Source organism: Anomalospiza imberbis, chromosome 25 (genome assembly GCF_031753505.1).
Source record: "Anomalospiza imberbis isolate Cuckoo-Finch-1a 21T00152 chromosome 25, ASM3175350v1, whole genome shotgun sequence".
NCBI classification, from domain to species: domain Eukaryota; kingdom Metazoa; phylum Chordata; class Aves; order Passeriformes; family Viduidae; genus Anomalospiza; species Anomalospiza imberbis.
In genome coordinates, this window is record NC_089705.1 from 6,456,822 (window position 1) to 6,483,095 (window position 26,274).

Sequence of the window (26,274 nt, forward strand, 5' to 3'; positions counted from 1 at the left end):
GGGCTCCGGGAGATGCGGATCGGGGACGGCGTGGTTTCACAGAAATACCCCGCAGGAGCAGGGTGGGCTTGGCAGACTGAGAGTCTGTGGAGTCGGCAGGCAAAATGCAGTTTATTCTGCCAAAAAAATAAAGGGTTTAGATGTGCTGGACGCCTTCAGAATGCATCTGAGCTGAGCAAGGGAAAGTGGTGCTCACCTGTGCAGGAATGCCGGCGGAGGTTGGAGGTGTTTGCTCCGTGGATGAGCCTCAGTCTGCACAATCCCTGTCCAGGGAGCAGGAGCTGCCTGGGCTGTGCTTCCCCGAGAGCTCTGAATCCCACTGCCTGCTGTGGTGCAATTCCTGCATTCCGACCACTGCCTGGACCTGCCTTGGAAAACGCTGGCATTTGAGGCAGCTGCAATCGCACCCAGTGTGGAGGAACAGAAAGAAATGTGTCAGAAAAGCAAAAAGCTCTTAGAGGCAGCCAGTTTTCCTCATTTCCAGGGCCCTGCTTTGTATCTTCAACGTGGTTTTTACCACGCTAAGGAAAAATGTTCCAGGGATCAAAACAAAGTGATCCATCATCTCTTCCTCCATAGTGGCAAAACAAAGCAGAAGAGGCAAAGAAATGAGAAGGTGAATGGAGAGCCGGGGATTAGAAGACAGGATGTGGAGTTCAGGTTCTGCCCTGACACTGAAAACCTGACTCAGTTTCCCCGTGAGGACAACAACGAGCTCTGGATCTGATTGGTCAATATTAAAAGTTCAAAGAGGGTTGCTGCAAGCTCTAATTAATTGACCGTCTTAGCAAATTAGAAGAGTCTGTAAATTGTAGCAGATATTTGGGATTCAGCCTTGCAAGGAAGGTCTTGTGCCTGTGATCTTTTTTGCATTTCCTTGTATGTGTAAAAGCAGCATCCCACAAAGCAGGCAGGGGATGAGATGTCCATGCATTCAGAAAAAAAGAAAAGATGCAGCACTGGGTTACTGTGGTCATGGGGAGAATCACTTGGCCAGCTTTTGGAGCAGCCAGTCAAAATTGGATCTGGTAGTGCTGATACAGATCAGTCTCCATCTGCTCTGGGGGTGTCCTGGTTTCGGCTGGGATAGAGTTAATATTCTTCTTAACTGGCTTAACGAATGTTGTCAGCCTCCCTGCAAAGGAAAAATGTTACACAGCCAGCCAGCTGCAGAGGCAAAAATATCTACAACTGTATTTGAGGAGGATTTGATGGTTTTAAAACCAAACTAAACCCGCAGCATTTTGAACTTCCAGCGAATGCAGCACTGACAAAGCATCCAGCTGATCCCAAGTCTCTGTTTACCACAGCAGCAGCTCTTCCCAGCCTGCAACTGTCTCAGAAAAATGCCAGGCTGTATGTTTTAATCACTGTATTTAGCCATGACAGTCACCCAAACAGCAGATTTTGCTTTTTGCACCCTGCTTCCAGGATCAAGGTTGCTTTTTATAGCTGTTCTTTGACTGGAAATAAATCCTGGGGGACACCACTACCTCATTTCTCTTATCCTGACATCCTGCCCTGAACTTAGCAGCAATCTCCTGTGGCACATTTCACCTTCTGTTAATCCAGCTAGGATTCAGCATTACCTGGAGCAGGAATGGAGGGCAGGTCAGTCTGAGAACTTCTGGCTTCTCTTGGACTCCTGGAGCTGGCGGTGGAGAGGCCGGAGCGTTTCCCCCAGCATCACTGTGGTGTCACCACAACCTTTTTTGGGGTGTTATTATAATTTTGAGATACTGTAGAGCTACCTCAGCAAAATCCTTTCCTTTAACAAAAGTAGCTGCAGAGATGCAGAGAATAATCACACACAAGTCATTTGTGGTCTCCCCAGAGTCTTTAATTTGCTGTTTTGCTAAAAGGAGTGGACGGGGTAATCTGGCAGTTTTATTTAGGTGAAGCTTCATGATTTCTGTCTTTGTCAAGTCCTGAGGCAGCCTGTCTGTCTCTGTGTTATGAAATATGATGGATTTCCTGCATCCAACAGACCTGGCAGTGGTGGAAGCAGCAGCACTTCTGTCCCCATGCTCTCCGTAGGCCTTGATCTGGACATTGCCCATGAACCTTTCACTGCGTCCTTCAAGAAGAAGACTTGATTTTCTACTGTAACTTTTCAACACTTCAAAAGTTATTTATTTGTAACTTAAAAAAAAAAAAAAATGGTTGGACAGGAGGGGACAGCTGGGGGGTCAGGCTCTGCTCCCAGAGAACAGGGACAGGAGGGGAGGGAACGGCCTCAATCTGCCTCGGGGGAGGTTTAGGTTGGATATTGGGAAATATTTCTTCACCAAAAGGGTGGTCAGGCATTGAAACACGCTGCCCGGGTTGAGTCACCATCCCTCGAGGGATTTAAAAGCCGTGCGGATGTGGCACTCGGCAGCCCGGGTTAGTGGTGGCCTCGGGCCGGTGCTGAGGGAACGGCGGGACTCGATGCTGTCGCGGGGAGCTTTCCCAACCCGAACGACTCGGCGATTCCACGCTCGGATCCGCTCCCGCCGCACGCCGGGCTGGGTTTGCCGGATGCTCCGGGCGGAGGATCCCCGCAGCCCCTCCCCGGCGCCTCCCGCCCGCCCCCCGCCCCGCCCCGGCCCGGCCCGGAGCCGGTGGGTGCCCAGCCCGGCGGCGCTCGGAGCCAGCCCGGCGCGGGCACCCGCCGGCAGCGATGCCGCTCGCCCAGCTGGCCGAGCCCTGGCCCGACATGGAGCTGGTGCATCTGGACACGGAGGTGAGCGGGCACGGCCGGGGGGGCTCCGGGGCGGGGGGCTCCGCCGAACAAAGGAGCGCCCGGCGGGACCCCGCGGAGCGGCGGCCGCCGTGCCGCCCGGGCCGAGCCGCGCCCCGCGGCGGGGGAGCGCGGCCGCCGGAGCCCGGCGCTGCCGGGGCCGCTCCGGGGCCGCTCCGGGGCTGTGCTCGGGGCACCGGGGGCCGCCGGGCTCGCTGCTGCCCGTGCGGGCTGTGATCGTTCGGGGAGTGCAGGCAGCGCTCCCAAATCTCCCGGGCACAGAGGAAAGCGGACCCGGCTGAAGGCCCAGGGAATAAAAATCTCAGTTTTGGGGGTTTTCTCCCTCACCCTCCCAGCGCCGTCTTCTCTCAAAGGCCTGCGCCGCCAACTCCGACCACGCTCCGGTGTCACTTTGCTGGACTCTGCTCTTCCGTCCCTCTTGGCTCTTTTCCTCCTTATTGAGACCCCCAAGCCAGATGTGCAGGATGGAGCCATCCCCTGTCCACATCTGCAGGCTGGCACAGCCATTGCCGAAGGAAGGGACAGCTTGCAGCAGTTGTCACCCACGGCAGAGCAGCCGGCTGAGGCACTGTGCTCTGGCACTCTTCAGTTAAACATCTCACTCAAACTGGAACCAGCAGCTTTCCTGGAGAAACCGGAGGGAAGGTGGGGATTTTGTCCCAGGTGTTTCACAGACCCAGGTGCTTTCCTGGATTCCATGCTGTCATACTCCATTATCATACCTGGGGATGTCTCCGTGGTTAATTGGTCAGATTTGCTCATTCCTGTTTAAAATTGCCTCTTCAGAGGTCTGTGCTTTGAGCAGAGGCAGCGTTCCCTCCCCCTGCTGCAGGGAGGCACTGGCCATTCGGGGTGAGGTTTCCTAATTTTCATCAGCCAGGTATGGCACAGCTTCTCCTGGAGACCCCGTGAGGTGGGGAGGCTCTGCCTGGGCCGAACACCTGGCACGAAGGTGCGGTGGGTGAAGAGCCTCTGCTCTGAAACATCGCCGGAGCAATGAGGAGGAGTTTGTGCTCCAGGCTGGGAGAGGAGGGAAGTCCTGCGGCGATTCCCAGATCACGTCATGTGCCCAGAGCCGGGCCGTAGGTTATTGCTGGGAGACTGGGCTTTTTATTTGTGGTTTCTCCCTTCCTAAGAAGGGAGATGCCTGAAAAGCCAGGAAACGCCACTCGACTCATAATGGGAGGAAACGAATGCCGGTGCCCAGGGCAGGGGAAGCCGCGGGCGAGGCTCCATTCCGTGCCTAATCCCGGTGTCCCGGTGCCGCCGGGCGCTGTGGCAGCGCCACGGGATCGCTCCCGAGCGGAAATGGCCGGGGGGTCCGGGCTGCTGTCACCGGCTCAGCTGCGGGCTCCGGGCAGCGGCAGGCACTGATTTCCTCATCGCGGGAGGAGCGGCTGCGTTACTCGTAAACTGAGACTGGAGGGAGCCTCTGGCTCTCCCTTCCCCCGTCTCACCTTGGCCGCAGCTCGGGGTCAGGGCCAGGCACCACGTGCAGGTGGGATTTCAGCAGATCAGGTTTTTTTTGCGTCTCAGGATCTCAAGTGGGACTTAGCAATTTGCCTCCCTTTGGTTTAAAATGATAGGTTCGCACTCTTAATTACAGCGAGGAAAATAATACAGGTGTTCTTCATCTTCACACCTGGGTCAGACGTTACAGAGCTCCCTGAGGTCCAGCAGCAGAGCGAGAATGGGGCTTGGGAGGAGTTTTGCACTTTGAGGCTAAAATCGCCAAGGGCAGGGGCCCAAGGGGGAAGTTTTCACCCCTCCTGGGAGAGGTGGCACCACTGAGAATGCAAGGAGACGTTTCTGGAACACCGGTTACGTAAATTGCCCTGGGATCACTGCCATCCAGGTTAGAAACCGGCTTCCTCCGACCTTTGCTTTCTGAGTCATGGAGCAGAGGTGCTGTCACCGTGCTGGTGGAGGCATCAGTCCTATTGTTGAGGGATTTGGGGTTTTTCCACTGTGCTCCAGGAGAATTGGCCGTGTGGTGCCCCTTGTCCCGGCCCACCAGAGCTCAGCCATGCCAGGGAAAGGCGTGGGAGTGGGTGGCAATGGGAGCTTGAACTGCTCCCTGGCAGGAGCCAAGTCCCTCTGTCCTGGAGTCTGAGCTTTATAATCATTGCTCCTGCTTTTTTTACCTTTGCCATTCTCTCTTCTGCTTATATTATTCCAAATATTGTAGTAGAAAAACGTGGCTGGGGCAGAGTACAAATGCTGGAGAATGGAGTTGAGTGACACAGAAATGCTTCCCTGTGTGAGTGGTGAGGCCCTGGCACAGGGTGCCCAGAGCAGCTGAGGCTGCCCCTGGATCCCTGGCAGTGCCCAAGGCCAGGCTGGACAGGGCTTGGAGCAGCCTGGGACAGCGGAAGGTGTCCCTGCCATGGCAGGGGGAATGAGGTGGGCTTAAAGGTCCTTTCCATCCCAAACCATCCTGTGTTTTTTTGATTCCATGACTTCATCCCATAGCAGCGGATCTGTCATCAGGGCTCCGCTTTGCTTCAAATTCTTCTTTCATTACACAAACCTACAACAATGCAACTGACGTGGGATTACACCAAATTCCACCACTTCAAGCTAATTATTTTTGCCCGTATATATGTATCACCCTTTACTGAGCAGGAGCTACTCATGAATAACTCTTTTCTCAAGCATGGTAGCTTGAGCTGTGCAAACTACGATCAAGAGACAAGGGAGACAGCTGAGTGGCTGTCATCTCCGATGTGCCTTGTGCAGAGACTCCTGTTTGGGCTACCAGAGTTCCTTTGGAGATCTCTATTCTTGTAGAATTATTTCCTTTCTCTGAACTGCAATAGGCAAGATCCATAAATTCCACTTAATGGTAATAATTTAAGCATGCCTTGTTCTTGTGTCAAACTAGCAGGAGCTCTGGGGTGAAGGGTTTCTTCCTCTGCTCCTTCCTTGAGTGTTTCATGGCTCATCAGAGTTGGGTGAAAGAGCATCTCTGGGTACCTGGTCCTTGTGAGGTGTTTTGGGGCACCTCAAAAGTGGCTGTTCAAAGCGTAAGGAGGCAGGAACAGCAGCAGGCTGCTTTGGCAGGCAGAGCTGTCCATAACCCGGGATGCCTTGAGCTGGTGGTGCAACCACAGAGCAGGACAGGGTCCCGTCCTCATGGTCCTGCCAGGATGCACCTCGTCCTGGTTTCACATTAGAGCACACTGGCCTGCTCTGGAAATTGCTCGCTGTGCTGCAGATTATGTGGAATTAAAAGGATTTAAAGTGCAAGATGTCCTAAGATAAATATCTCCCAAGTTCAGCCAGGCTGGCAGTTGCGTAACTGAGCACACTTGTTTTCCAGGATACTTTTCTGTGTGCTATTAAGGAAACTCGTGTGCTCGGGAGGGGTTTGTGGTGTCAGCTCTGGGGCAGCTGGGGTGGTCAGTCGCCCAGAGGTGCCCTGGCTGCCGGGCTGGTGCTCCACGTGCCCATCAGATTAGAGCTCTAATCCCCGTTTCCGCTCACCCCCGAGCAGGGCAGCTGCAAGGACAGGCTGTGGGTTCCCGGTGAGCCTCGAGTGCCTGCCTCATCAGTAGCCCAAGCCCTGCTCTGACACAGCCTGGGTGAGCTCCTCACTGCCCTGGGCACCCCAGGGAGGAGCTGTGCCTCCCTCCTGCAGCAGACGTTTCCTGGTTGCTGCAGGAGGGAGATCTTGGGAGTTGGGACATTTGGGAGGCTCCTTTGCAGCCCCAGAGTGCTGTGGGAGGGCAGCTGCACCTGCTCCCCCCTGTGTGTGGTGTGCAGGGGCAGGGCAGAAATAAAGCATTTTAAAGAGGCAAATGTCAGCCCAAGAAACCCACAAACTATTTCAGCCCTGCTCATGACGTGCTGAGTGGCCATATTTTATCTCGGGAGGTGATGAGTCTGGAGCTGTTTCCATCTGGAATATATACAAATGGCCCTCCAATTCCATATGAGGGAATAAGGACTGGTTTTGCTCTGGGGTGGAAGGAGAGCACTTGGCTCTAAACACTGCAATTCTCTGCTCACACATCTGACTTCTGTCAGCCTGAGAAAGCGACCGTTTCATCAGGAGCTTCATCACCCTAAGACCAGGGAGCTGCATGCCCAGGCAACCTCCCTGGCATGGACACTGCTCTCTTTCTTTCCCCATGCCTTCCATCCCAGGTGGGATGGGTTTCTGTCAGCAGCAGAAGGACAAGTTTTCCTTTTCAGGGAGCTGATAAAATTCAGCCCTCGAAATTCTGATGGCTCTGGAGGTATCACCTGCTGTCTCCCAGCTCACCCTTGAAGCTGAGGGGTTGGACACTCCTGCATCCACTCACCCCTCTCCTGACACGTGCCTTGTGGATCTGCTCTCCAGACCAAGAGTCAGGCACTGTTTCCCTTCTGTCCAACACAGAAATTCTGCTTCTTAAGCTTTCTGAGAGAAAACCAGCCCTCCCTGAGCTGTGGTTTGGATTAGCAGTCAGTTATGAGCTGTGGATGGGTGACAGCTGAGCCAGTAAACATCAGCCTGTTTCCAAGTCTGGTTATCTCAGTGCTGTGGCTCCCCCTGCATTGTGGGGGCTGTTCATAAACACAAATTCTTACTTCACTGCTCAGCTATTCTCCGTGCTAATGGCACCGAGGGCTCCGTGTAAACACCAGGGCAGCATTCCTCTGGGAGAACTCGTGTGTGGGGCTGCTGGGGCCTGCTTTCAGTCGTTGGCTGAAACTACTTTGGAACTTAAGTTAGGACTAAGGTGAGTTGTGGAGCTCGGATCGGATCCATACAGATGTAAATACTGCAGTGCAGTGGAGACCTGAGGAAGAAGTCAGGTTGATCATCTCAATGGATCCTTGCTGCTCCAGGGAAGGAGTTGGCTTCGTTTCTGTCAGTTCCTGAAAGGCTCTAGAACCCAGTCATTCCACTGAGGATCTGAGGCTCAAACTCACTGGCACTACAACTCTTCACTTGGCTCATAACTTCTGAAAAGGAATAAACTGCCCTTGCTCTTTCAGAGGAGGAGAGGAATGCCATGATTTTTGGAGCCTGAGACTGCAGTGCAAACAGATGTCAAAGCAAAGTCTTCTTGCCCTTGTTTTTCTCCACAGTCTGCAGAAAACCTCCTGTACGTGCTTATCCTGCTCTGGGTATCTGTGTCTCAATGAAATCCCACCCACTTTTGCTCGCCCGGCTTCCCCAGGCGGTGCCGGTGCCGTCTGAACCTGATCCCTGCTCGGTTCAGCCCGGGGTGACCGGCTGGTGCCACTCCGGGTGGCTCAGGTCACCTGCAGTGACTTTGTGCGGGGCTGGACCTGGAGCCAGGCGGGTGGGGCCGATTTCCTGCAGCTATCAGCTGCGATAGGGTGATAAATAACTGATAAACGCTCCGGTTAAAGCTGATGTCACGGCACAATGGTTGTTAACTCTTCGGCTGCGGCTCCTGCCTGCTGCTGCCAGCAGTCCCGGAGCAGCAGTGCAGGAGGGCTGGGATGCAGCAGCGTCTGCAGCACGTGGTGGGAATCTGCACCGACCACCCCAGGGATCCTCGCTGATGCTGTCTGCCCCACGAGCAATACTGAGTGGATAAGGAGCCTCAATTTCATTTGGGGGAAGTCTGGAGAGACTCCCTGGGCAAGAGACTTTCTTTTAAGCAAGTTAAAAGACAAGAGTCTGGTGTATGGGGAAATGTTCAACCACCTTGCACCTTATCCAAAGTGCCACCGTGCCCTGTTTGTCCCACGTGAGGGGCTCCCAAAGCCACCTCCCAGCTTTTGTGAGCGACATGAGGAACAATCCCATGCCTAGCACGTGCTAACAGCGGGTTCTCTTGCTTTGCAGAACGGGCAGCCAGCTCCAGAAGAAGGTGGGAATCCTCCATCCAAGGTAAAAAATGCCCCAGGTTACCTCTGCAGGTCCCTGTGAGCGTGGGGGGTGTGAGCTCACTCGGGAGCAGGATGGGGATGGTTATTTTAATACCCTGTAAAGCTGCTGCTCTGTAAATTTGCAGGAGTGCACGTGGGAGTGCAAGGGACTGGAGACGGGGAAGAGGACAGATAAAGAGACAGGACCCCTGTCTTCCTGTCTCTTTGGTCATCCAAACGTGCCTGGAAGGTTTTCCAGAGGGCCTCCTCGGTCCAGCACTCAGGAGCTGGAGTGGGGCTGTAGCTGAGGGTGAGAAGTGAGAACCCCTGGGGTGTTTCGGTGCTGTGTTTATGCCTCTCTCTGTGGTTTGATCTTGCCAGCTGAGATGAGAAGTACAAGAGTATTTGGTGGTTTTGGCACAGCTGCCCTTGCTGAGCGTCTGGTATCTGTTTATTCTCTTGCCTTGGTGGGGCTGGGAGAAGTTCCACTTCTGCCAAGTTGCCCTCTGCATGCCCGTTAGCATCAGCTGGGAATGACAGAAAGACCTGAGCGGCTGTCTCCTGTGTTTTGGGCAGGGATCTGAACCTGCTACTCCTTGAGACCCCTAAAGCTCACCCTGCTCCACACATGAGCAGCATGGTGTGGAAGGACTTGATTTGTGTACTGTGAGCCCTCCCCAGGGGATGCTGTCCCCATGGGCGTCTCCTGACTGCGCCCATTCCTCTACCCTGCCCTCACTGCAGAGCAGGAGAGCCATGTCAGTACCATGAAATCATAATCCCTTCAGGATTTCCTTTTCTGATCCAGCCATGCTCTGACCGTGGAGAATGACACAACAGTTTGGACTTGCCCTGGGCAACCTTCCCGAGCAGGTTGTCAGGAGTCCTGTACCCTCAGCGAGGGCCCTGTGGCAGCTTCTCTCTCTGAATCATCGGCCCTGCCGAAGGCTCTGGGGGCTTGCTGGGTTGTTTTTCCAGCTGGTTATGTTGTATTTTTAGTGAAAGACATTTAAACCTAAACCCCAGTTGTCTACATTTCAGCCAGTTTTGTTCCCTGGGATGTTTGTGGATTTCTAGCATTGCCAGTGCATCTCCCCTACCTGTTCTGCCTCTCTGTCCCACTCTGGAGCTGGCCTGGCACTTCTTCAGTGGCTTGCAAAGAAATCTTTGGGTCAGATGAATTCAGGTCAATGGAATTTGCACTTCCCTCCCCTGAGAACAGTGGGTTTATGACTCTTCACTGTGCCTGCATCGCTGGCATGGGGAAAAAAGGAATCTTGTGTCTTCTGGTTGGATTCCAGCTGGGTTTCTGAGGTTTGAGACTTTGCCTCTTTCATCTTCAAACACTTGGCTAAACTGCCCTTCCCTAAATGCTGCTGATGGATGTTGCTTTAAAAATCGTTTAGGATTTTTTTCTCTTTGAAGGACATCACTGAGACAAACCCTGGCTGATTCCATCTGTAGGTGGCATTCCACAGAAAGATCATGAGATAGAAGCCAAAAAGCACTTGAGGTTCCCTTTGCTGCTCTGTGGGACATGGATGTACAGTCCAAGCTGGAGCGGAGCGGGGGGCAAGTTCTCCAACATTCCAGAGCAGGGAAGCCTCAAGAGCCCTGTGCTGCTGTAGGTGTCTTGCTTTCCACTTTCCTGAGGCCCAGTGGCTAAAATGCCTGTGAGCAATGTCTGACAATCCCATTTTGGGTAACTTTTGAGCACCCAAAGCTCTACTGCGTGCTCCTGAAATAACCTCGGTGGCGTTTTCCAAGTTTGTACAAGGTATGTTTGCTACCAGCACAAATGAAATCCCTCCTGTAAACACATACCTTCAGCTTGAGGGCAAGCTCTGCCCTGAGATGCTGCAGATGGGGGAACAGGCAGCACCCAGAATATCTGTGTGTTTCAGCTCTTTCTGTGGGTAGACATCAGCAGCAGCTCCAGGCTCTGGCTCTACCCCAGCAGGAGAAGCAAGTGGCCGTCACCATCCGAGGTGACTATTCTCACATTGAAGGTTGCTCAGGCTCCCTCCCACACCCTTCTGTGCTGAGTGTGGAGAGCTGCAAGGGGAAGAGGCACCTTTTTTCCAGGTTTGTGATATCCTTTTGCAGCTCATTCTGTGATCTCTGCTAAAAATAACCTGAAGCCGCGACAGCGGCGATTACTCAACGCCCACGCGGCAGCCCTGTCCCTCCCCGGCCCTGCCAGCAGGATGCTGCCAAAGTACAGTCCTCATGTGCCTGGGCCATAACCAAAGACTCTCTGAAAAGGAGGAAATCCAAGAGTTCCTCAAAAGAGTCGGGAAGCTCACAGTTGGTGCTGTGAGATTGCTGGAGTGACGCCTCCGTCGCCATCTCCCCTGAAACTCGAGGACGTGGTCACTGCAGAGGTAGCAAGGGCATGGTTTGGGCCAGGCTGGCCCTGTTCTGGTACTTTCTTGCTGCTTTTGTAGCTCCTGCTCAGCTTCCTACCTAGGACAGCTGGTGCACTTCACAAGCTCTTGTGTTTTCCACCTTTCAAGAACAGTTGTGGTACACAAGTCCCTGCAGGCCCCATTCCTCAGTGTGTTTACCTGGGGAATGTCTGCAAGATCCTTGTGCTGGTTAGGGCTGGGGAAGAGTCAGCACTCACAGTGGATGGGATGAGGCTGTGCTTTGAATTTTCACTGAAAACAGGGCTAATCATGGCCACATCCCTAACACCAGGCTGCTGATCCAATGCAGGATGGGTACAAGGATGAATTTTTTTTCTCATCCTCTTTGGTGGTGGTGATTAAAAGCCTCTCTGGGTACAGAACCTCATTCTCTCCTGCGTTCTCCAAATTTTAATTGCCAGGTTGGGTGAAATTGGTCCTTGTTCAGGAGAACAGCAACTGAATTCAGTGGGAAAATGGAACCTTCTCATGACTGGGGTTTTTCAGCCTGCTCTGCAGCCAGCTTGGCTGAGGGGTGAGCCTGTGCTCCCTGAAGGTGCCGAGCATGAGGAATTGTACATGGAAGTACAATACCCAATTAGTGAAATCACTTCATCATGAAAAGCAGAGGAGTGGAATTGCAGTGCTGAGTGTGCCCACACTCTCTCTGGGAAACGGGCTGAGGGTGCTGATCAGCTTGTTCTGGGGTGATAATCACAGAGCACAGGGAGAGCTGGGGAAGGGAAGAACTGAGCTCTGCACCACAGAAGGGACCTTTGAGACTGGAGCGAGAGCCACAGGCACCAGGCAGGAGGTGCTCCCGGCTGAGCCTGGCTGGGGCAGTGCAGCACAGGGAGAAATGAGGCTTTTCCCCAGATCTGTGTAGCTCCTGTTGGTTTATCCTGACCAGATGAAGCTTGCAGACAGGTCCTTCCCTGCATGAAGGAGTCCTGGGCAGGGACACCTTCCACTATCCCAGGTTGCTCCAAGCCCCATCCAACCTGGCCTGTGTGTCCAGTGAGGGTCCAGGTGAGGGAGGGCTCTCGGGCCAGCCCTGCCCTCGAGCTCCAGGCTGAGAGCAGGACAGGACCCACATCCAGTGGTGTGATCCAGTGCTGGACACCACTAATCACAGCCTCTTAACGTGAAGGGCTTCAAAACAAACAAGTGAGTGCTCTGCTCTGTGCGTGTTTGCACAGCTGCTGCTGGTTCCTCCAGGGCCTGGAAAGCCATGGAGCTGTGGGAAGAGATAGGTACCTCAGCAAATCCCTTCTCAGCCCACTGCCCCTCTCCTGGGGCTCCCAGCCAGTGGTGTTCTGGCCGGACTGGCCCCGTGGCTGGGCAGGACGTGTGAGCAGAACATCTCCAGTGTGCTGTGGTGCTGCCTGGAAATTTCCCTGATGCCGCAGGGACTGGGCAGCAGCTGTGGCCACTCTTAACATTTGGCTTTTTCAGCCTGTCAGTGGTAAAGCTCTGAGTTCAAACTGGCTGCTCTGCCTTGTCAGCTGAAGGAATTGAGGGGGTTTGTTGCTGCAGCAGTGCCTGACAGCTGCCTGGTGTGTTCCTGGCAGAGCCTTTGCTCTGTGTCCTTGGCAGGGCTGGGCTATGGTGAACAGCAGCTTCTGAGCTCTTAAAAAACACAAATAAATGCCTGTTTGAGGAGCAGAGTCTCTGATGAGCTGCAGACTCTAACGAATAATTGAAGAGGGGTCAGTTTACAGCACTTGCACACGAGGAATGTAGCAGTCTGCTCCAGCAGCCCTCCCACATGGTCCCGGACCCATCCAAACCACTTCAGTTTCTTCTCTGCCATTGCCATCCCCCGGTGAGTTCGTGGAAGCTGCATCATGTTCTGTCTCCAGAAAGCCTCTTGTATTGTAGGAAAAAAAAACCCTGAAAATCTGTTATTGTGTGTTGTACTTGGAGGGGACAGTGGTGAGGGCTGGCACTGGAGAGGACCCCGAAGAGCTCATTCTCATTTGATTTTTGAAGAGGCCAGAGTTTGAGTTTGGTCACTGGGTCATCCACCCCAGCAACTGGGAGCTTGGAGTGCCCTTGGCTGGGTTTGCTGGGCCCCCTGGCTGGCCAAGATGCTGCCTGGGATTCTCCCTGCACACACAGGCAAATCTGCCTGAAGCTCCTGCAGCTTCACTAGTCTCAGCTTTATTTGGAAGTGAAGCCTGGCTTGGACATGAGCAGTAAATTCCTTCCCTAGCTCCAGGTGAAGCTGCAAAAGCTGTTTTCCCTCTGGTTGCACTGTGCTGCCTGCCAGGGCTGCCAGGGGTGGGGACCATCCAGGGAGGGGAGTCTCTGCTATCTAAGAACTCCTGCCTTGCCTGGAGCCCTTTTCCTTATCCCTTAGGAAATTCCCTCTGTGTGTGCCTGGGGCAGCCTCCCAGCAGGAGCAGAGGCATTACAGCAGTTCCTGCTGATCTCATTGCAGCTCTGAGGCAGGAAGGGTTTCCCAACTGCAGCGGGAAATCCAGGTGCTTCCCTTGCCAGTCCTGGGGAGCACAGCTGGGAAATGTCACCCCTTTGGATATGGAAAAGGAGAAAAGGAGGGGGTTTATCCCTCTTTGTGCTTGAAGGCTCGGGGTGGGCAGAGCTGCTCTGGGAATGCCGAGCAGGCTGAGGACACTCTGCGCTCCTGAGATGTGGCTGAACTGATCCCCTCGCTGTCGGAGAGGTGGATTTCACTGGACAGCCCTGGCTGGCCTGGATATGGATTGGGAATGTGCCAGGACTGCTGTCAGAGGGGGAGCTGATGGCTCTGCACCAGCACTGAGGTCAGTGGTTGTCTTTGGGGTCCAGGAGGGGACCCCTGGGTTCTCCACAGGGACAGAGTGATGAAAAAAAAAAGCTCATTAAGATAGCATCTGAGGGGAACAGGACAAAACATGGTATTCCCAGTGTGGGGCGTGGCTGCAATCCCTGTGGTGTGATGTTTGGGAAGGGGATGGATGTGATGTCCATGTTTGGGAAGGGGATGGATGTAGTCTCCATGTTATGGTCCTGTCCCTGGCACACAGAGCAGCTGAGCCATGGAGGGGGTGGCTGCTGGCTGCAGCCATGGTTTTATAGACATTAAATGATAAACTAGAGCTTTGCTCCAGCAGGCACTCATCCTGTGCGCTCTCACCAGGGTGTGGGTAACGCACAGCTCGGGGTGTGTTTTGGACAGGGTTTGTTTTGCTTTTAACCCTGCTGCAGTTCACAGCCACCCCCAAAACACGACAATCCCTTTCTCTCAGCGTGTCCCACACGTGTGACCTTCCCAGAGGGTGGGAGAGAGCCGGGTTCTCCCTGCCTGCACAGAACAACCCCGGCAGGTACCAGGCAAAGGCTTTTCCAGGCCCTGAGACACTTCTTGTGGGACTTGCAAGGGGAGGGCAGCCTGTGTGCTGTGGGAGGAGTGTGGAATTCCAGCGATACAGAATACTTTCCACATCCCACGAGTACTCCAAGGACAGCAAACAAGTCTTGGTTCTTGTTGTGAAACCAGTGTTGTATTTTACCATTCAGCTAGGAAGAGTTTTCAGCTTTTCTACTGAAAGTAGCAGAAGTGCCACGTGTCCTGATGGAAGGTGGTGCTTTACTGCTGGCTCCTCAGAGTCCTGGTGTTTGGAACAGCCTGGGACAGGGTCTCCTGGTTTTACCACCATCAAAGCCCGAGCTGGTTGGAATTTGCTGAGAGCAGAGCTTTCCTCCCTGCTGGGAGGCGAGTGTAGGGCTGCAGGAAGGGGAGGCTGCATCCTTGGCTCTTTTGCACCAGAGGCTGATTTGCTCTGTAGAAGCTGCAGAACTGAGTAATTCCTTATCTCCTGGCTGTTGAAGGTGTTCTCCTCTCCAGTGTCACGTTCCACTGGGTGCAAAGTCCTGCTGGCTCCCCATGCTCCTCTCACAGCTCTGGAACTGCAACAGCACCAGAGCCATCAGGGAGTCTCCGTGGAGTTTGGGAACATCTTTTGCCTGAGCTTGTATCTTTAGCCCAAACAGCTCATCATCAGCTGATCCTGGCCAGTTGCAGCTTGTAGTGCCTGGAAAGGGTGGAGAAATGGTATTAATTAATTTATTTTTTGAAGAAACTTTCAGGATCTGCTGCCAACATAGCCCTGGATAGAGCCAGGAGCAGGAAGAGCCCAGGGAGTGCGAGGGAGTGCCTGTGCTGGAGCCTCTCTGCTCTCTCCATCCCAAAACCGACCTGAGCCCTCTGACTTAAAGGAGATATTTTGGTTTCCCTGTGAAACGAGTTGGTTAAAAACTGAGCAGATCAAAAAGGATGTTGTGAAGCACAAGGACAGGGGCTCAGCTGTGTGAGCCACCATCTGCCTCCTCCCTTCCTCCGCCTCAGGCTTTGCTTGAGAAAACCCTTCATAATTTCCAAGATCCCTCTGTTTCAGGGGTGCTAAATCTTCCCAGAGGGGTGTTTATGACGTGGGTGCTTATGAAATGGGCTTTGGGCTCACCCCATCCTGTTTCAAATGAGAAACACATTTTGGACCCTGAAGATGCTCCGAGTGCCACCTGCTGGAATGTGCTCAAGGGGTGCCGGTGTGACACTGCCTGTTCCGTGGCAGTGTTCCCGTTTTAGGGATTTGCCTGTACCCCTGTTGTGGGGAGCCAGGATCACTGGAGGAGCAGCAGAGTCCTTCCCAGGAGTCACCAGGTTAATTTTACACAGTTTGGTTGCCTCTGTGAGTGGGGAGGAATTGCCCCCAAGAGGATGGCAGAGCGTTTCCAGGAGTCAGACTTCTGTTTAAGCCTTGTGTGGGGAGGCTCCTGATGTTTTCCACGCCAGGATGGAGCTGGTCATTCCCTTCTTCAGCTGCCTTGGCTGTGTAAGGGTTTGGGCACGAGGGCTTTGATGATTTGAGAATTTGAGGATTTCTGGACACCACCTTACCCCCACTGGGCAGAGGCCTGACTGTGTCCTCTGGGTTTCTCCTCCCTCTCCCATTTTTGGTTGGTTTTGTTTTACAGGAGACCAATAACAGTCCTTGGGGATGGTGTGGGGTGAAACGTGCAGCCCTGCTCCCTCTCAGTAATCCCCTCCTGCAAACCTGCTGCCAGGAATCCGCCCTTGTCCTTATCCCCTCCTTGGCAAGTTCCAAGGAGGTCCCCGGTGCTCCCGGGCTCTGTTTGTAGCAGTGACCTTGTGCAGGACTTCCACCTTCAAAGCCACCCCGTGGTGTCCCTTCCTCCTCGGGCCCCAGTGTTTGTCTGTCAGCAAATGCCCTTGTTCAGTGTGAGTTAAAGGGCTAAGAAGCCTCTCTCTGCCTGCAGATCCTCTTGGACTGCTCCAAGAATCTCCCTCTTCTTTTAAGAGAATAGAGAATCCGTGGCCCCAAGGCACAGGTACCCCCAGCTGAACCCTTCCCTTCCCAGCCTGGGCCATGTCTCTGCTCAGTGTCCTGCAGGATTTCTCAGGCTGGGGGCTCCCAGGAGCACTGAAGAGGATCCACCACAGAAGTACAGTCAAAAGTACCAGGTTCTGGCCAATTCTTTTGCTACAAATGAGGCCGAGGGCCAGCTCTGCCCAAAAAAGGCCTTTGCAGAAGGGGAGGCAGTGAGTGGGGAGGTTTCTTTGTGTTGTTTGTTCCCCTTTTTGAGAACCACCACTTGTAAAAAAAGTTCCAGAGAGAGCAGCCTTTGCTCTCCACAGACTTCAGCCTCGCTTCCTCTGCAGAGCTGCACTCCCTCGTGCTTCCCACTGATCCCAGGCTCCCTCCCGAGCAGGAGCTGCTGCTCCACGGGGAAGTTGTTGCTCTGGAGTAGGTCACGTAAAATAACTTCATGCAAAATTTCAGGAGCATGAAGCTGCCACATTCCTTCCCGAGACCGACACTTAGGGAAGGAGGGGTCTGACGTTGTCTTCATCCAGTCCTTCCTGGGCAGCAGCTGAAACCTCTGCCCAGATATCCCCTTGGGAAGCCTGTGGCTGTGCCAGCAGCTGTCCCTCCTCCAGCAGCAGTTCCTCACACCATCACCTTCCTGTTTGTGAAAGCCTGATCCTTCCCTCCCAGAGCTCAGGGGGTGTAACTGGATCCTGGCAGGAGACAAAGGCAGTCCCTGGACATTCTGATTGAAATCTGTGGGGCCAGCCAGTGTCCTGTTTTATGGAGCTGATGCTGGGAATGGCTGGAGGTTGGTCCTCCACAGAATTGGATTACAGGACCTTTAATCTGTGCACTGGGAGCCATTTGTGTCTGGCAGTGCTGGATTTTCCTGGGGCTGAGGTGCCACTGGCAGCAGGGTCACGCAGAGTTTCCAGCCAGAGAGTTCACACTTCAGTGCCAGCATCTGAGCCACCAACCCGCAGTGTCAACTCTTTCACACAGTGACAGGTTAGGGGGAATGTTTTTAAGCTAAAAGAGGAGAGAATTAGATCAGACGTAAGAAGGAATTCCTCCCTGTAAGGGTGAGGAGGCCCTGGCACAGGGTGCCCAGAGCTGCTGTGGCTGCCTCTGGATCATTGGAAGTGTCCAAGGCCAGGCTGGACAGGGCTTGGAGCAGCCTGGGATAGGGGGAGGTGTCCCTGCCCATGGCTGGGTGGAATGAGATGGGCTTTAAGATCCCTCCCAACAGGGACAGAGATGGGAATGGCCAAGTCAGGCAGTGCAGGCACAGGGAGTGAGAGGGAAGTTTTCAGCCAGATCATTCTGGACCAGTTCTCTCCCTGCTTCTATGTGCAAGGAAAATGGGGAGCCACATGTGCCCTCCCAGTTCCCTCAGGAGACCAGCTGCTTTCACCCACAGGTTTTACCAGCCTCAATGTAAAAGACTTCTTCCCTATATCTGATCTACATCTCCCCTCTTTTAGCATAAAACCATCACTCTTTGTCCTGTCACAACAGGCCCTGCTAAAAACTTTGTCCTCAGCTCTCCTTTAGGCCCTGGAAGGGGCTGTGAGCTCTCTCTGGAGCCTTCTCTTCTCCAGGTGAGCACCCCCAGTTCTCCCAGCATAGCTGCAGAGCAGAGGGGCTCCAGTCCCTGGAATGTCTTCATGGCCTTCTCCAGCAGGTCCACATTGCTCCTGTGCTGATCCAGAAGCTGCTGCTGCCTCCTGGCTCTTTCCCTGGAGAGCTGCAATTCCACTGATCCTACAGGGAGAGCATCCCTGCTGGATCAGCATTTGTGCTGCTGAGAGCAGGGGCAGGGAAATTTTGAGCAAGAAAACTACTGAGACTCTCAGTTGCTCGTTGCTGCCTTGTGCAGTGCCTGAATTGCTCTTTCCGTGCCTGTTTTCGTGTGGGTGACGGGGGGACTGAACTGATCCTCCTGAAAAGCCCGCTGAGATTTGCTGATGGCTCTTTCCATGCCTAAGCACCCGTAAAGCCACCCAGTGTTCTCGTTTGGCTGCTGCATTGTGCAGCCATGGCCACACAAAGCCATTTCCCCATACGAAACCGCCGCTTCCTTTCAGTGGAGCTCCCAAAATACATCCCAGTGACACAACCGCGGCACCGGGGCTCTTGCGCCGCTCCGGGTGCCGCTCGGGCTGTGAGCTCAGGATCCAGCTGGGCAAGGATGGGAGGATAACAGCCCAAAGCTTTGGAGATGCTGAGGCTCCTCTTCCGCAGCAAGCCAAGGATCCAGGAGGCAAGTGTCTGATAAAATACCTGCTCTGCCTGCTGTGCTGAGCTCTGTCTCTTCTGCAGGACACAAGGAATCAGGGAATTCCTGATCCTACAGAGCCAGACCTTGTCCAGGTTTAATCAAGCACTCTTTTGGAAAAGGCATTTTGGAGGGTATGACTGCTTTCTAAGAAGTGTCTTTCCTAGGTGCTGCCAGATTTTGGGAGTGTTTTGGGACCAGAGCATGTGTTGAAGCAACAGAAATTAAAACAGCTTCTGGTTAGTTGTTGATGAATAGGAAGCGAAATGCCAAGAGCAGAATCTGTTTCGAGCTTTTGCAGGGTGGTTTTTTTTCCTTGCATTTAGATGTGACGGTCTCAACCGGCAAAGTGACAAAACGCGAGCAAAAACAAACCTGTCTCTTGGCTTCTGGCTTGTAAAATCCTCCCTCAAAAAAACGGGGGAAAGTAGAAAACAGGACTTGCATTTGGAACTTGGGAAAACCCCCTGTTCGTCTGTGCCCAGCCCCTGCTCTGGGGTGACTCAGCCGTCTGTGCCCTGCGAAGGCGGCACAGGGAGGTTCAGAATTTGTCTCCTCCTCTGACTGGAGCGACCTCCTAGGCTTTTATTTTCCAGGAGAAGCCAGTTTCATTTCCCAGCAGTGCAGAAATCTGTGGAAAATGCCTCTGGAGGCTGTGGGTGGCAGCAGGTGCTGGGAGCCCCCAGGAGCAGAGATCCGTGCTTGTGGGAATCCAAACCTCCCACCCCATCCCAGGCAGGGGCTGGGGTCTGGTCTGAAGGAGCCAGGATGGAGCTGCTTTCCTGGTGGGTGGGAGGGGTCCCTGGGATGGGATCTGCTGAGGGTCTTGTGATCACTTTTTGCTCAGGAAGCGGTTCAGCTGTGGCTTTGGCAGATTTGTCACCCTGCTGCTCCTGGAGCAGTGGGACAGTCACCCTCTCCAGCTGCTCCCCCCACAAGGGCACAGCAGCGCAGAGGAGGAAGGGGAAGAGGTGACTGCGGGGGCCTCTCCGATCTGATTTGGAGCTGAAAATCAGTTAATTCTTAGCTCTAATCTCACTGTTGTCACGCAGCTCCTCCCTTCCTCAGGGCTTGCTTTTCCTTCTCTTCTCCCTCTCAGTAGCTCCTGTCCCACCTCCAGGTCACCCTATCAAATCAAATCAATTTAAATTTATTTACTGGGACCAACTGCTCTTCTGGAGCCACCACACAGCTCAGAATCACATCCTGAGGACTGATGGCTGGTGAGACACCCCCAGTGGCTGTGAACAGCTCACCTGGTCTTGCTGAACAAGTTATTTGAGAAAACTTTAGGAAAGAATCACAGCCCCTCTGTGCTGACGTTTGTTTATTGTCCCACAGGCAAAGTCTGACATCACTTGGATAGAGAAAGACCTCGTGGACACGGCAGACAAGGTAGGAGAGCTGCGGTGGGCACCTCACGGAGACTCATCCGTTTCATTTGCAGTCTGTCCCACACGCGAGGGTGTGAGCAGAGCTCTCTGAAAACCAAACCCTTTCCTGCCTGCTGCCCCTGCCAGCCCCTCTCAGCTCTGTGGGACTGCTGCTGCAGAGAGCAGCTATTGCTCACTTGCTCACATGACATCCTGGCCTTGATTTCATCCTCCTCCTCCTCCTTCCTCCCCAAACCAGCCTCCTTTCCGTGCTGCCATTTGTGGCTCCTGTGGCTTTCTGATCTTGTCAGTGAGACAGGACGGGCAGTTTTGGTTGCGTGGATGTACAGGGGAGATTTTCTTGCCTTTCTGAGGCTCGTCTCCCACGCTGGCAACACAGCATGAAAAATTGTCTGGGTCATAACGAGATTTATCAGCTCCTGCCAGGCCCAGGCACAGGGAGTTTGCTGCTCCCGCACACTGAGAACCTGGAGCTGCTGTGGAATGTGTGCTTCTCTTGGGCAGCACAGGGTGGACGGGGTTTCTCCCCCCTGGGCTGCGTCAGAACGCAGGAGGTGTCGGTGTGAACCAGGCTCCTGCTGTGCTCAGCAGCTGCAGGTGCTTTTCCATGCTCTGGCACCTGCCCCAGCCCTTGGAGCTCAGTGGGCATCGTGGTGGGGCTGGGCCCAGCTGCCTCACTGCTGTTCAGTCATTTGTTTCTTTCGTTATCAGTTCTCCAAGAGCACGTGGTGGGGGCAGAGTGGGTAAGACAGTCATAATTTGTCACTCTGGTTCCATCCTCTGCACTCTCAGGAGGAATTCAGAAATCAGTGCTGACACGGGGCTATTTCCTTTTGTGTGGGTGTCTTTTGACTCATTTCAAGGGGCTTCTTTCTTACCAGCACCCTCTGGGGTCTTGCTGCAGGAAACATCTGTCTGTCCTGATGGAAAGGTCAAAGGTGAACAGGTTTGGAGGGGGAAGGAGGCAAAACAAGCCCTCTAAATACCTCTGCTCTGTCCTGACCATAATCTGAGCCATGGTGGGTTCAGAAACAAGAAATGCCCTTAAAAACACCTCATGGACCTTCAGGGTGGCTCTCAGATAATAACTCCAGACTCCACAGCAAGGACTCTTGTGCAGCATAAGGCAAGCAAAGGGCTGAATGCCAATCCAAACATTCCTGAAGGAATCCCATCGTGGGTGCCCCTTCATCCCTGTGCCAGTGGAGAGCAGAGATGTGCAGCTCTCCAAGGTGTCGTCACACTTCTGGGTGGGTTCTTGTGAATTTGTCTCTTCTGTTTTAGAGAGGAAAGGGATTTCTCACAATTTCCCCTGTTGAGGAAATACCCAAAGCTCCCAGCCTGACATGAACTTCAGGCAGCATTAGCTGGAAATCACTTTAAGGGTCTGTGTGTGTTTTCTATCAGTGTCTTATCTGAGCCGAGGAACCCAAATGCCAGCGAGGAGCTGTGAGAGTATTATTTTCTTAAAAGCAAACCTGAAAAAAAAAAAAAAAGCCCCAACCACAAGTGTTGTTGCCAGGCAGGGGGAGCGTGAACCTCCCTCCGTGCGACCAAGCGTCGTCCCCACTGCGCATCCGCCTGTGCAGCCACCTGCAGCTCCTGCTCCAGCAGAGCCCCGAGCCCTGCACCGGGGCTGCAGTTCCTGGGGCCGGACGATGTTGATCGGGATGGGACAATGGAGAGGGACCCTAAACTTCCCCGTGTGTGGGCGTTCCTGACGATCTGGCTGCAGAGGAAGCAGCGAGCCAAGCCCTGCAGCCTGCAGCTGCCAGCCCCCAGCCAGCTCACCAGCCCGGTCAGTACTGCTGCCACCTCCCGCTGCCACCTCACTCTGCTTCCCTTCCTGCTGCTGGCTGATGCTTCCCATGGATGTTCAGGGCCCTCTGGTTTGCTTTTCTTTCTCTGCCTTCTGGGATAGTTTGCTGTGGTGACTCTGGAAGAAGCTGACCTCGGTGGCACCCAGGTGGTTTTGTGCTGGAGATGTGTGTGCTGCCAGTGAGGCTGTAAGAGCTCGTCACTAGAGTCCTGAGTGTTGAATTCCAAGTTGGTGGATGAGTCCATCAGGGAAAATCCTCCCTTGTGTCAGCAAGATACCAAATGGTTTCTCAAAGTGTTTCTGTGGTAGGAGGATCACAGGATGGTTTGGGCTGGAGGGGACCTTAAAGCCCATCCAGTGCCACCCCTGCCACAGCAGGGACACCTTCCACTATCCCAGGTTGTTCCAAGTCCTGTCCAACCTGGCCTTGGACACTCCCAGAGATCCAGGGGCAGCCATAGCTTCTCTGTGCCAGGGCCTCCTCACCCTCACAGGGAAGAATTTCTTCCTGATGGGTCTCTCCCTGCTGTGGGCTCTCTCCCTGGAGAGCTGAGCTGGCAGGAGGAGCTGAACTTGGCTGGCTCCTGCTCCAGCTCTGGAGGTGGGAAGTTGTTCTTCATAGCAGCTGTCTGCAGGGACTAAGGCTCCAAATGGACCCAGAAGTGCAAAGTGGCTGGTTTAAGCTGGGAGATCATTGGAAACATGAAAATGTGTTGTTTAAGGCGTTATGGCATCTTTCTTGCCTGTGACCACTGAGCCCAGGGAAAGGCAGGATAACGCCAGGGAGCTCCTGTGCCCCTGCCCTGAGTGCCTGAGTAGCACAGGAGAGAGCAGAGCTCCCACCATGGAAACAAAGCCACTTCCTGAACTGGGAAAAGCCCAGCCTGAGAGTGGGGAGGGGAGGGATCGCGATGCAGGTGGGCAACCGCATCCACAGGCACTGGAGGGTGGGAGTGGGCTGGGCAGGAAGACAGGCAGGGCTGGCACCTGCCTCTGGCTGGCTTTAAAAGCTGCTTTGATGAGGTGGTTCCAGACTAAGTGTCTGAATAGGTCTAGAAAACAAAGTGTAAGTTTTTTTCCCCCAACTCTGCAAGGGAAAAAAAAATAAATTGTAGTTCCAGCTTTCTGCAGCCTCTGCTGGCCATAGATTCGCAAGGGCTGGGAACAGCAGAGTTTAATACATTTTTGAACATAATTGCTGTCCTTTGGGTCCAAAAGTTTTGCTGGGAATAGGAGGCATTTCAGCATCACCTTAGGGTCTGTGGCTGTGCTGGCCCAGATCCCTTGGTGGGTTTGTTCTATTTATACTGATTAAATCTATTTTTTTCTTTTTTTTTTTTTAAGTAAAATAATGTGTTTTAAACAAAACATGTGCCAGAGACCTTGGCTTCCCCTCAATCTTCTTGAAGGCTGGAGTCTGTTAAAGCATCATCTGTATGTGCTGAAGATGCACTAAGACTTATGTTGCAGAGTTGCTCAGATTGCTGAGCAGATGGGCTCCAACATGTCTGATTTTTGCCAGCCCTGGCCCTGTTTTGACAACAGTGCCGTATTTTTTGTGTTGTGGGATTTTTAGTGGCATAAACACTCCTGTTTTTGCTACCAGTGCCTCAAAAAGGAAGGTGCTTCTCAAGCACTTTTCTGAAATGCAGTTCAAAGCAGCTCCTGTGGTTGGGAGGGAGGGCTCTGTATTTACCTGGTCCTCCCTACCCTGACTTATTGATTGCAGATGCTGATACCTGTGACAAGCACCAACCTTTATGGTTCTCTCACGTGTGGCTCCTGTGAGTCTGGAGCTGCAGTCCTTGTTCCACAATCCCAGAAGGCTGCTTTCCCTTGCTCAGGAGTCCCTGCCAACCATGTGCCCTCTGTTTCAGGGGGAAGGTGTCGTGCAGGAAATCAACATCACACACCATGTGAAGGAGGGCTCTGAGAAGGCTGATCCCTCACAGTTTGAGCTCCTGAAGGTGCTGGGACAGGGCTCTTTTGGCAAGGTGAGATCACTTATTCCTATGTGCCATGCCAGGGAAATTATTCTGGTGACGAAAGGAACAATCCCCAACAAAACCACTTTCCTGACTCCCAGGAATGTTCCTGGGCATGTTCCTCCCTTCTCAGAACTGCTGCTGTGTGCCCCAGGCTAGGTTTGTGCCCTCTTTTATGGTCCAGTTTCTCTTCTGTGAAGGAGGAAGGAAGTAGCCTGTAGCTCTTATCTATTTCAATAATCCAGGTCTCTTACAGACCATCTGCTGACACATTAAATCAGCTTTATGTCAGTCAGCTACCAGCTGGCAGTGGGGGCTTGGACAGGACTGTGTGCTGCTGCCTGGGAAAATGCAGCAGAGGCTTTGTAGAATCAGAGAAAATTTGGAAATGACTTCTGGGATCATCCAGTCCAACCAGTAGCACTGCCAAGCCCACCACTTGCAGGTGGTGTCCTTTTGATGCTGCCTAAAACCAGGTAGAATGAGACATCAGGGAAGGGTAGGAGATAAAAATCCAGAGTTGATGCGACTGACAAACCAGGAGGCTTTAGTGGTACAGTGAAGCATCAGTGCCTCCAGTCACAGCTCCCAGGCATCAGCCCCAGCCCCACAGGAGCTGCAGGAGTCAGGAGGTGTGGAAGGCTGGAAAGGAGAAAGTGCAGCATGAAACTGGGGGGTGAGAGGAGTCCACACACAGCACTTCCCTGGAAACCCCATGGGAAAGCTTGAGTTTCTTAGGGACATTCTGGGGTTTGCCACTTTGGGAAGCATCCAGCTTCTACTGCCAGTGTTTAGTATTTGGTGAATGTGGTGTTCTTCTGCCTCAGGTTTTCTTGGTGAGAAAAATAACCCCCCCAGACAGCAACCACCTCTATGCCATGAAAGTGCTCAAGAAAGCAACGCTGAAAGGTAGGAAGGAGACTCCTCCTGCAGTGCTCTGATCCTCTGTGACTTAAAGAGCACTGGGGAAATGTCACTGCTGGCCCTGGGGTGGGCTGGGTGAAAGAGAAGCATCTTTATCCCAGTAAAACATCCTCCTTTTCTTCCATCTGTTTAAGAGCATCATGATGGAGGTGGGAAAACACCTGGCTCAGGCAGCTTGGTGCTTAAGGCTGGGATGGGGCTGGACACTGGCCAGGGCCTTTTTCTGTGTCTGAGCTGCTCCTCTCTTCCCACAGTGCGGGACCGACTGAGGACAAAGATAGAAAGGGACATCCTGGCTGATGTCAACCATCCCTTTGTGGTGAAACTCCACTACGGTGAGTGGAGCTCATTGGGGTGCTGGGAGAGTGTAAAAACATGGGTTCATGGGATACTACAGGAGAGGGGCTGCAGCTCCAGCAGATTCTGGCTGCCTTTAAACACAATCCCCTGAACACAGATCCTTTCCTGCAAGGATCTGTGGTCCCACTGCCTGCTCCAGCTAAGGAATGGGGAACTGAGCATGGACTGGAAGAGGAGGTTTAAGCATCAAATCCCTGGGATTAAAACATTAAACCATGAGAAACTGAGAAAGCAGAGCTAACTAGCTGAGCTGGAGTTTGGCAGGGTTAATGCTCTGACTCTGGGGAAGGCAAGGACAGCTTTGTTCCTGTAAGGTGACCAGCACCTCTCCCGGGAAAACAGCCCTTTCAGGAGGGTATCACTGCCGGAAAGGGAACCAGACCCCCCATAAAATGAGGATTTTCTGCAGTGGCAGAGTGCTGTGGGGAGCTCCCATTTCAGCAGCAGGGGCAAGCCATCTCCTTTACCCCATCAGCCCTACCTGCATTTGACCCAGGAACCATGCAGGGCATGTGCCCAGCTGGAGCCACTGGGATTTAAGTGATTAATGTAACACCACGGAGCCTTCCCTCAGTGCAGGGCTCTGATTCCTGCTCTGGCTTGTGTTTCAGCATTCCAGACGGAGGGGAAGCTGTACCTCATCTTGGATTTCCTCAGAGGAGGTGACCTTTTCACTCGGCTTTCCAAAGAGGTGGGTATGCTCTGGCATCTCAGTGGGCTGCTGAGGCTCAGCTCATCTCTGCTTATGGCCTGGAGAAGTAACTGAACCTTGCAGTCCTTGAGAGGGTGAAAACAGCCTCCAGCCTGCTGCTAGTCCAGAGCTGGCACCAGGAGAGGGTGTTGTGGTAGTCCTGTGCTCCAGCAGAAAAGCAGCAGCACAGGTGGCAGGTGGCACCCCTGCAACAGCTTCAGATGAGCATCTCCTGAAGAACAAGAATAAAAATAAGGTCATTTTGGATTAGAATTAACGAAGAAATTGTTCCCTGTGAGGGTGGGCAGGCCCTGGCACAGAGTGCCCAGAGCAGCTGTGGCTGCCCCTGGATCCCAGGGAGTGCCCAAGCCCAGGTTGGATGGGGCTTGGAGCAATGTGGGACAGTGGGACGTGTCCCTGCCATGGCGGGGGGGGGACGGACTGGATCCATTAAGGTCCATTCTGATCCAAACCATGAACGGAGGGTGAAGTCTGGAAAACTTA

General features: G+C 53.4%; 1 protein-coding gene and 2 long non-coding RNA genes across 6 annotated transcripts in view; 2 read left to right on the forward strand and 1 right to left on the reverse strand.

Moving 5' to 3' along the window:
- The first annotated feature begins 2,592 nt into the window (after positions 1-2,592).
- The window catches only part of RPS6KA1 (ribosomal protein S6 kinase A1), a 30,856-nt gene continuing 7,174 nt past the window's right edge, over positions 2,593-26,274 (forward strand). For 2 of the 4 annotated variants that reach the window (XM_068172802.1, XM_068172803.1), the window contains exons 1-7: positions 2,593-2,725; positions 8,553-8,597; positions 19,939-19,992; positions 23,688-23,804; positions 24,623-24,704; positions 24,974-25,054; positions 25,691-25,770. In XM_068172802.1, the coding sequence (XP_068028903.1) occupies positions 2,663-2,725; positions 8,553-8,597; positions 19,939-19,992; positions 23,688-23,804; positions 24,623-24,704; positions 24,974-25,054; positions 25,691-25,770 (522 nt within the window). In that variant the 5' untranslated portion in view covers positions 2,593-2,662. Of the gene's footprint in view, positions 2,726-8,552; positions 8,598-19,938; positions 19,993-21,595; positions 21,790-23,687; positions 23,805-24,622; positions 24,705-24,973; positions 25,055-25,690; positions 25,771-26,274 lie in introns of those variants that run through there. The other 2 variants (XM_068172805.1, XM_068172804.1) reach the window with 2 other exon arrangements.
- Positions 14,468-26,066, reverse strand: LOC137462446 (uncharacterized). The gene is made up of 2 exons (XR_010993695.1): positions 25,717-26,066; positions 14,468-15,020 (listed from the first exon to the last, which is right to left on the reverse strand). It is a non-coding gene; the product is annotated as an uncharacterized lncRNA (long non-coding RNA).
- LOC137462356 (uncharacterized) lies at positions 15,468-19,001 on the forward strand. Its single transcript, XR_010993676.1, has 2 exons — positions 15,468-16,758; positions 17,677-19,001. It is a non-coding gene; the product is annotated as an uncharacterized lncRNA (long non-coding RNA).